This window comes from Anomalospiza imberbis, chromosome 23 (assembly GCF_031753505.1).
Source record: "Anomalospiza imberbis isolate Cuckoo-Finch-1a 21T00152 chromosome 23, ASM3175350v1, whole genome shotgun sequence".
NCBI lineage: Eukaryota > Metazoa > Chordata > Aves > Passeriformes > Viduidae > Anomalospiza > Anomalospiza imberbis.
Window position 1 is genome coordinate 2,957,303 of NC_089703.1, and position 9,427 is coordinate 2,966,729.

Consider the following 9,427-nt stretch of genomic DNA (forward strand, 5'->3'; position numbering starts at 1 on the left):
ATGGCAGAGGCAGAGGTGTACTTATTGCAGACGTGGTCAGTAGAGGTGGAGGTCAACAGCTTTCTGTGTCCTGCTAGCAGTCACACTGGATGACGAGGATGCTTGTTGCATGAAGCATGCAGAGGCCAGGAAGGGGTAAATGAGTTTGTTTTCATTTGTTTCTGGGACCCTATCCCAAATTTTTTCTAACCCAGTTCCCTAAGTTGTTGTCATCTCTCTCTCTCTGCCAGCAATTACTCTCAGATGCCATCTCTGAGGGAGCCAAATGAAGCCCCAGGGCTGGACACCAGACAGGTTTCTCTTCCCAACACTTCCCTTGATAAATGCATGCTGGGAACGGTGTAAGAGAAAAGGATTCAACCTCTCTTGCTTTGCATTATCACTAAAAATTAAACTAATAGTATTGACAGCCAAGCTAGAGCCCCTCTGTAAACAACGGGTAAACAAAAGGTAAACAATGTTACCTTTTTATAAATGGAAGAAGCCAAGGTTCCCACTGCAGGTCATGGAAACAGCTGGGGAGAGGTTCTGGGTTTCCCTGGTATGTTTTGAGACACAGGGTCTGTGGTTCTCCTTATTCTTTTCTTCCCACTCTAACTTCCAGAAAATATACTTAAAGTATCCCTTCAAGTTAAGGAGTGCCCAAGTCAGGGAAGCAGGCAGCAGACAGCTGACTCAGGCTGGGTGCTAGGGATTAGAGACTTAAGAGAGGAGATCTGCAGGATTTTTAGGTGATCTCCTGTCTGACAGAGAACATCAGTGCAAGTGGTGAGGCTGAGTCTTGTAGTGCATTCACAAATTCATTCACATTCTTTGCATAGTCCTCTTGAGGAAGGATGGGTGGTGGCTCCTGGCATCTTGCACACATGTTCCTATGCAGAAGGGCCATATAGCCAGAAGCAGCACCATGCAGAAACCATCCAAAGGCTAGGGGATGCCCTGAGAGAAGCCAACTCCAGCATGCAGATCCTGGTTCAGCACAGCTATGGCTCTACTGTCACACTGCTGTTGGTGACACGGACACCATACCATCCCTTCCAGAACAGCGTGTCCTGGCCACCATGTTCAAAGCGGACAAAACGGACCCCAGGCCCGTAGTTGGAAAAGGTGTGGGAGATCTTTAGGACAAGAGACAAAATAGGTGTTAGTAAGTGTCAAACCACCACAAACCTACCGCTGTTCAGTGCACAGGGCCTTCAGCCCCACTGGCCACAGCAGACCCATCAGGCTGGGTAACCGTGGGGAGATTTACAGTGGGACAAGCTTTGATCCCATTGTTCTGAGGCCACTTAATCACTCCCAGTTGGACATCTCCTGCACCTTACACCTGCTAGTGGTGACTCAGCAAATCTCCTGTAAAGCAGCCTCCCTTTTCCTTTTCAAATCGTAAGATCATGGCTCCAGAGAACACATGACAGAGCCTCCTCCTCCCCCTGGAGAATTCTTCTGCTTAAAAATATTCCTGATTCACATAGGTTGGATGTCACCTGCTGAGCCCATACCTGTAACTCACCTCAGTCCAGCTGGCATCATTTTCCTGTGGGATGGTGACAGTGTCACTTTTGTACTCAGCCAGCACATCCTCATTGTCAGAGAGCAGCTTCACACACAGCTCATAGAGGCAGCCAGCATCACTGCGCCCTGCATACCTACAAGGAGATCCAAGCTGTTGGCATTACCTGTAAGAGCTCTGCAGAGGCTCCAACATGCTCACCAAGCTACTGCAGCCTTGCTTTGAGATGGAAATGTGCAGTGGTTCTTAGCCCAGCCCACCACCTCCCCTCATTGCCCACAGGAACCTGGGCTGTGGAGTTCATGCGCTCTGACAGTTTGAAGCCTGTGGGAGCTGCCGGTGAGCCCTGTCCCACATCCAGGATCCTGGCAGCTGAGGTTTTAAGCCCAATATATATATAAGGTCTATGCCCTCCCTGCTCTTCCTTATCTTTCTTAACCCTCTGCCTGTCCTCAGAGCCTTTCTTAATACTTACCAGTCTCTTACCATGATTTTAGGCTGGGTTGTATCCATCAGCTCTTCCCAGTAGCCCTCAGCCCTAAGGTCAATGACCTGAGCCTTTCGACACCACCTGGAACACAAGATGCTAATTGGTATCACAGTCTCTCCTGAACTGGGAGAACCAGAAATGCCCCCTTTCCTGAGTAAGAGAAGAAAGCAGCCTTACTCATAAGATGTAACAAAGTATTTATGGACTTCTTCACTAGGAAATTCTTTTCCAAAGTCCCCTGGGAGCTCTTCAATTTTCCAGCCATCACCTCCATTCTCTACCTCTCCCCAGTGCTCCAAGTCTTCTGCAAATGGCAGAAAAGAGACTTGGATGAGTCCTGTGGATGTGGGGGACCTGACCATCTCCCACTGGAACCTTCCTCTGGCTTGTGAAAGTTTGATATTAGACACAGCACTGATTTCCTATGTAGACTATGGATATGTTTGTTAAGGAGAGGTCAGGCAAAAACCTTTAGTCTAACTGAGTTTAATCACACCAAACTTTAACATTCCCCAGCAAAGTGGCTGTGTACGTGTGGGTTTAAGAAAGTACTCCAGGGAAAGAATTTAGGTATTCTGAACAGTGTCACCATTTTCAGTGTCACAGCACACAAAGACTCTGGGGACAGATGCTAATTGCTTTATTTCTAAGTTTTCTAAAGCACTAAGTGGTATTTTCTGAGGCAGTAAGACCTTAAACATCGGGGTTTTCAAGAGGGCAACCTGGATGCTTGAAAAGCTTGCATAAGGTCACTTTTAAACAAAATGGGGAAGCTGTGTTGATACTGCTTTGGTCTGTGATGAGTGAAATTGTTGCTATTTGGATTGTGAGGCTTGGTTACTGCTACTTATTACTAAGCAGCTTGTAGCTCTGGCAAGCAAAGGTCATAGATTCAGAATAATGGCACATGGGGTGTGTGCCCAGGCTCTAACATGGGCTGTAGTGAGGGGGTTAAAAACATGATTGGCCTGAGCTGCTCCAAGGAAAGAAGCCTGAAAGGCTTGGTGAGCTGAGGGCAAACTCACCCTTGAGCTGGGAAAATCTTCATCTCCCCTGTCATGGCTTAGCAAGAAGCAATACAGAAACAAATGCCACAGCCATTACTGTGTTGGATGGTTTCTACAAAGGACATCTTTGTGTCTCAAACATGATTTAGATCCTTGCAGAGGTTAGATAATGTTATGTAAAGCCCTTTGCAAAGGCTGATTATCAAGGGCCTTTGTGCTCATTAAATGATTTGGCTGCACGGATTGAGTGACTTGACTCTTGGGCAGGGAGAAAATTCTGCAACCTGACAGCAACTAAGATCTATTTTCAAAGACTAGACATAGGCAATTCTCAGTGACTGGTCATCTCTCTGACACCTCGAAGCTTGTTGTGATGTCTCTCACCTTCACCGCATGGGTTCTTGATGAGATTCTTCCTTTTCTTACTCAGGAAGTAGAAGCTTTGCCAGTTCTCTGTATCTGACTCTGCTCTGGTGAGGCCTTCCTGCTGACACTTCAGGATCCAAAGTGCAGCTCCATCAACCAGGTTCTTCCACTGGCAGCAGACCAGGCGGCACACCAGCACCAGATCCACCGCAGGTAGGGAAGCCAGGATTCGGATCAGGACTGCTTCAGGGAGGGACTCCATCCTGAGGCAGGCTGGGCAGAGCTGTCTGAGAGAGAGGGTGGAAAGAAATGGTGAGGGTTTCCCACATCAATGTCAGACACTGATACAGTAGAAAAAAATGGAAAACAAATATATTCTCTGAAGGCATGATTTTGATTCCTAGCCTCAGGGTCTCCTGTTCCTTATTACATTAATATCCTGAAGCAGATTACTATTTTTGTATTCTAAATAAAAGCCCTGAATTAAATCTGCCCACAAAATGCATGTATTTGACCACTGAGTTTGTTCATTTTCCAGGCTGAAATCAGTCCTTCCAGAATCTCTGCTGCTTCAAAAATCAGGCTCCTAATAATGATTTCCTCTGCAGAGGAAGGCACATGGGTGTTTGTTCTGCCTTTAAGAGCATCCCTGATAACAGATGCTGCAAAGCAGTGCTCAAATATCAGTGTTAAGCTTCTTGCCAGCCACCTTTGCAGTGGTTCATTCTGTATCTGACAGTCTTTCCCTCAGAGTGCTGGCACTTAATTGCCTTAGTCAGGAGCCTGTATAAAGTAAAGGTCTGAGCATAACTGAAAATTACTCAGCTGATATTCTCAAATATTCTATTGTCTCTAGCCTCATAACTGGAGGAATTAAGTCATAAGTGCTTGCTCTAACTTCATGTGCTAATTCTGAACTCCAAACAGCTCTCTGCTGCCCTGAGGTCCAGGTCCAGGTGCTGCAGGACTGTGGAAAGATGAGTGTGCAGATTCAGAGCCTACATCATCCATGAGGGATGCACTGTGACACTGCTTTTATGTCAGCTCAGTCCTGGTGCTGGGAAGCTGCTGAGATTGCAGCAAACCGCATGGATGCAGCCAAACTCCTCAGGAATGACTCATGAAGCCTGGGAGAGGTGAGAACAGAGGTGAAATACCCTGGCATGCAACTAAACGAAATACAGAAGTGAGAACAGAGGTGAAATACCCTGTTATGCAACTAAACAAAATACAGCGATGCCAAACCTGGCAAGGAAGGGAAGAAACTGGGAGCCACTGCTGTAGCAGCATCCTAAATCTAGACGTTCAGATGCGTCCTCTATCTGCACTGCGCCCAGCAGGGGCCAACTGTAATTTAAAACTCCCTGGCTTTTATGGAGACAGCATTAGTGATTTCTCATTCTCCCCACACTTCCAACCCTCAACCACAGTCCTGAAAGCCAAAATGTAATTTTTCAGAAGTAGGCGGGAGGGATCATGCTGGTTTCATCCCGTACGGGAATGTCAGAAGCCTCTCCTGCTCCCTGCCCGCTGCTAGAGCGCTGTTAGCCCGGCTTCCTCCGCACTCGGGAGAGGGGCAGAGGTACCTTTCGTTTCCCAGCCCAGGTAAGCATCCAAACCGTGACCGGCATCACGGGCACGCTCCCGGGCGGCGCCCATCCCTTGACGTGTTCGGGTGTCCCTCCTCTGTCCCCGGCGCTGCCCAGGAGACACCCCGGAAAACCCGCAGGGGCTCAGGGGAGGCACCGAGCGCTCTTACCTGAGCCGCTGCTGCGCGGGCGGGCCGGAGCCAGGCCGCTCCGAGCTGCGCTGCGCCGACCACGGCACACGCGTGTGGGGAGAGCGGCCCGGGCTCCCGGGATAGAGGAGCGGAGTGCGGGGAGCGGAGAGCGGAGCGGAGGACGGAGTGCGGGGAGCGGAGAGCGGGGAGCGGACTGCGGGGAGCGGAGAGCGGGCAGCGGAGCGGAGCCCCGCCCCGCCCCGCCCCGCCCCGCCCCGCCCCGCCCCGCCCCGCCCCGCCCCGCCCCGCCCCGCCCCGCCCCGCCCCGCCCCGCCCCGCCCCGCCCCGCCCCGCCCCGCGGAAGGGCCGCGGCCCCGCACATCCGCGTCCGGCGGCGCAGATGGGCGGAGCCAGGTGGGGCCGGGGGTCACGGCGGGGAGCGGGCCTGGGGCCGGGCGGGCTGCCCGCGGGTCTGTTATTCACGAGGGCAAACTGCCTTTGCTTCCGGCAGCTCGGCCCGTCGTGCCGGGGATCTCCCATCGCGCTCCTGCGGCCCGCGGTCTGCCATGACAACCATCGGCGACCTCCCCGAGGACGTGCTGGTGGAGCTGCTGTCGCTGCTGCCCGCCCGGGACCTGCTCCGCACCTGCCGGCTGGTGTGCACGCAGTGGCGGTACGTGGTGGACCTGACCACCCTGTGGAAGCGCAAGTGCCAGCGCGACGGGTTTTACCGTCAGAGCTTGGACAGAAGCATCTCTGACTGGAGGACCTTCTATATGCTCTGCCACTTGAAGAGAAACTTAATCAAAAACCCTTGTGCTGAAGGTTTGTTTTGTTATTTATTATAAAGGACTAAGAGTTTCCGAGCAGTCCGAATGAGTCAGTGTCCTGCATGCCTCAACTACTGCTAGTGCTGTGGGACTGTCCAGCTATTGGGTGTAGCTCTGCTAGGTCAGAGTCATAGCTCAACTCCTGCAATAAAACTGCTGTGATGTAGATAGGGATGTATTTACCAATACTTTGTGGTTTTAGCCAGAAAAATCTGGAGGAGCCAGAAAAGTCGTAAGGCCCCAGTACGGCAGGCAGTGACAATTAATTTGCACTGCAAGTACAATGTGGTAGTGAAATGATGAGGTATTGGGATTAAACATTTGGGCAGCTGGAGAACTTTTGTTACCAAAGACTCGACTAATATAACTACAGTAATCCTACTTTATTGCTGCTGCTGATTTTCTGATGAGGTCAGAAATCTGCTACCTGCTGTCCTAGATGCTGACAGCCACATAAAGGTAATGGCAGCATAATGACAGGAGTCACTTACAGCTGTAGGAAAAATACAGTGGAACTGAAAACATCAGGTAGCTTCCTGGAATTCTCCTGTTGCTGATTCTAACAAAAGCTGAGATCCTGCTGGTAGCTGAAGTGAGGTCCTAACCCACACTTGGACACCTGTGTTTTTAGAGAACTTCCAGCACTGGACACTTGATGACAATGAAGGAGATAAGTGGAAAATTGAGGATCTGCCTGGAGCTCATGGAAATGATATGCCAGACCCCACAGTACAGAAGTACTTTGTCACTTCATATGGGTAAGAACTGGATTCCAGTAATCTGGAACTGGGAAATCTGCTTCCTCCCATCTGTCTGAAAAGGCACCATGGTTAGAAGGCTGGTGGCAGATTACTGAACCTTAGATCACCTGTGGGAAAAGGAAGGCGCTTCATTAACCCTTTATGCCAGTTAATCTAAAGAGATGGGTACTGCTGAGAGAATTGATGACAGCAGGTGCTAAATCTCTCTGCCCACCAGAAACTTCCTCTAATTTTTATAGTTAGGATAATCCATATGCTTCTCCTCTCCCAAAGGTGGTAGAGAAAGGTTAAGGGTCTGGCAAACTCAATCAAACTGTACTTACATGACAAGGTCAAAGCTCTGTAACCTTCAGGAGTGGTAGGTCCTGAAGGTTACACTAACAACTCGTGTCACACTAATAATTTGTAATAAAAGCTGTCACCAGAGGAGGATCAACAGCTTTTACAAGCACTAGGCACTGGTTTTCTGTTACCAATACATAACAGAGTCCTCTCTTAATCCAGCTTGTAGATAACTATTCTTTTTATCTTGGGGTGAAGCTAATTCAGTTCACTTTTTTGTCAGGTTCTGGTTATGGATAAGGCAGGGTTTAGCCAGGTCAGCTTTGTGGGCCTTCAGGATCTGGATGGGTATTAAAGCTGTCAGGGAAAGGACAGCAAGAGGGAAGAGATGTGTTCTGTAGAACTGTGACTATTTCTATGTCTGTTTCAGGCCATGCTTCAAGTCTCAACTCATTACCCTGAAGAAAGAAGGTTATTGGAATCAGCTGATGGATGAGAAACGGCCTGAAATTACAGTCAAGGACTGGTGAGTGGAAGCACTGAAAATTAGAATTTCTGGCATTGGTCTAGAGGTAAGCTAGGCTTCTGGAACTTTTCATGCAATAACATCAGTTCTTTATTCTTTGGGAGTTGTAGTTCTTGAGTGAAGAATAAGCTAAATCTAAACTCACTCAATGGACTGCACGGTGGCAATCCTGTGAAGGGTGGGATAGCTGTAAGCTCTAGAACTTCTCTATCGCTATGGGGATGACACTCCTTCACTCCTTTTCCTCTGCAGACAGGGATCCCCTTGGAGACTGCTTTTGAAAAATAAAGAGAACTGAATGCTGTATACACAGTCCTGCTCCTTGATTCCTCCTGCCTCTCCAGGTACGCTGCCAGGTTTGATTGCGGGTGCCGCTACGAGCTCACCGTGAGGCTGCTCTCGAAAGACTACATCGTCCTGGAGGAATTCCATCCTGAGCCAGTGGTCATTGAGCAGTGGAGTGATGCCAAGTGGAGAGAGGTGAGCAGCAGCCAGGGAGGCAGGAGTTTTACTGCAATGTTGTGACGCTTTTGTGTTCCATGTCTTACTTGGCCAAAAGTGCCAGTGGACTTTCTCTGCTGTTCAGCCTCCTCTGCTCTATAGAAAAGGTGAGTCAGTGCTTGCTATTGATGATGCTGAAGAAGCAGTAGTGTCCTGAATGAGACAGGTACTATTTTTAGGTGCCCAGCATTTTCTATAGAGTATCCTGTGGGCTTCTGTGTTGTTTTAGTGCAGTCTCTTTAATTTTTTCTTGGTTTTATGTAAGATTCTGTCTAAATAATTAAATAACAAGAGCAGATTTCAGGGGTTTTTTTTGATCAAAAAACTGTTTTAAAACTACTGCATGGATAGCCAAGTATTGCAGACTTAACTTTTCTTAAACTGTTACAGGTCTTTAACTGGTTTGATTTGCTGTACATTCTGCATTAGATGTTACTTATACATGCACTTAAAAATCAAGCTTAATGTTAGCTTAACTCAGATAGGATTTTGGGGAAAAGGCTGAGTGAGAAAGGCTTCTTTCCTCCCCCTGCCATCCCCTCCTCCCCAAAAAAACAGAGTATGGTGCACTTTCAATGAAAGCTATCTAGGCTCAGGAAGAGCTCATTCTAAGACTCACACACTGTAGTTTTCTGAGCTTCTAGGTGAGCGCTGGTTTATATAGGCAAATTAAGAGGAATTCTCTTTTCTGTCCAGATTTCTCACACCTTCCAGAATTACCCAGCAGGAGTTCGTTACATCTGGTTTCAGCACGGAGGCCAGGACACCCAGTACTGGGCAGGATGGTATGGGATCCGTGTGACAAACAGCAGCATCACCATTGGGCCCCAGACATCATTATGAAGCACTATGTAAGGGTTTGCTTTTACCTCAAGACTGGAACCAAGTGGCCTCAGTTGCACTGTTTGCCTGTGCTGTCCGGGTGTGTCCTAGCTTTGTCCTGCAGCTCTTGTGCACAGCAGAACTTCAGCAGGCCCAGCCCTTTGGAAGGGTATTCTGTCTTCATCTTCCATTCTCTTCTACCATGGATGTTACTCCAATTAATGGTGCCCTTCCAGAGAAAAACTGGGACAATTAAATATGAAGTCTATCTTTTCTAGTTAATACATTCTTATGCTAACACACATGGTCTAAAAGACACTTTCTTGTTTATGGAATGTAGGAAAGATAAGGCTAAAATGCCTAATTTCAGATTACCAATTGTACCTACAAGGACCCTGCCACAGATTGTTTTGTACAGTATTTTCTTTCCTGTTTCAGTTTTAAGATTCAGTTAAGATTTATGATCTGCATCAGACCCTTCATATGATCAGGAAACTGTCACTCCTTGTTCCTAAGTGCTGTGTCACTGGTAGTGAATTCCTTACCCTTTCTCTAAGTGTGTATGATCAAAATGGTACCTGCCTTTCTATCCAAAACAGTCCCTTGGTG

General features: G+C 48.3%; 2 protein-coding genes across 3 annotated transcripts; one reads left to right on the forward strand and one right to left on the reverse strand.

The window, feature by feature from the left end:
- Positions 1-526: 526 nt before the first annotated feature.
- Positions 527-3,711, reverse strand: FBXO2 (F-box protein 2). 2 transcript variants are annotated; one of them, XM_068171616.1, is made up of 5 exons: positions 3,395-3,711; positions 2,181-2,307; positions 1,989-2,084; positions 1,503-1,649; positions 527-1,118 (listed from the first exon to the last, which is right to left on the reverse strand). In XM_068171616.1, exons 1-5 carry the CDS (start codon positions 3,636-3,638, stop codon positions 998-1,000), a joined length of 735 nt encoding a protein of 244 aa, XP_068027717.1. In that variant the 5' UTR covers positions 3,639-3,711; the 3' UTR covers positions 527-997. The 2 variants fall into 2 exon arrangements, with proteins under 2 accessions (XP_068027717.1, XP_068027716.1); XM_068171615.1 differs by having other exon boundaries at positions 1,514-1,649; positions 3,395-3,710.
- Positions 3,712-5,467: 1,756 nt separating this feature from the next.
- Positions 5,468-9,086, forward strand: LOC137461836 (F-box only protein 44-like). The gene is made up of 6 exons (XM_068171614.1): positions 5,468-5,510; positions 5,608-5,921; positions 6,558-6,684; positions 7,400-7,495; positions 7,840-7,975; positions 8,693-9,086. The coding sequence occupies exons 1-6, from the start codon at positions 5,497-5,499 to the stop codon at positions 8,837-8,839; spliced, it is 834 nt and encodes a 277-aa protein (XP_068027715.1). The 5' UTR covers positions 5,468-5,496; the 3' UTR covers positions 8,840-9,086.
- Positions 9,087-9,427: the final 341 nt, after the last annotated feature.

Coding starts and splice junctions, on each gene's coding strand:
- FBXO2 (XM_068171615.1), bottom strand. CDS start 3,638: ATGGAGTCCCTCCCTGAAGCAGTCCTGATCCGAATCCTGGCTTCCCTA. Junction 2,308..3,394: donor CAAGAACCCATGCGGTGAAG/GTGAGAGACATC, acceptor TGCCATTTGCAG/AAGACTTGGAGCACTGGGGA. Junction 1,119..1,513: donor ATGATGCCAGCTGGACTGAG/GTGAGTTACAGG, acceptor CTTGTCCTAAAG/ATCTCCCACACCTTTTCCAA.
- LOC137461836 (XM_068171614.1), top strand. Junction 6,685..7,399: donor TACTTTGTCACTTCATATGG/GTAAGAACTGGA, acceptor TGTCTGTTTCAG/GCCATGCTTCAAGTCTCAAC. Junction 7,976..8,692: donor GTGATGCCAAGTGGAGAGAG/GTGAGCAGCAGC, acceptor TTTTCTGTCCAG/ATTTCTCACACCTTCCAGAA.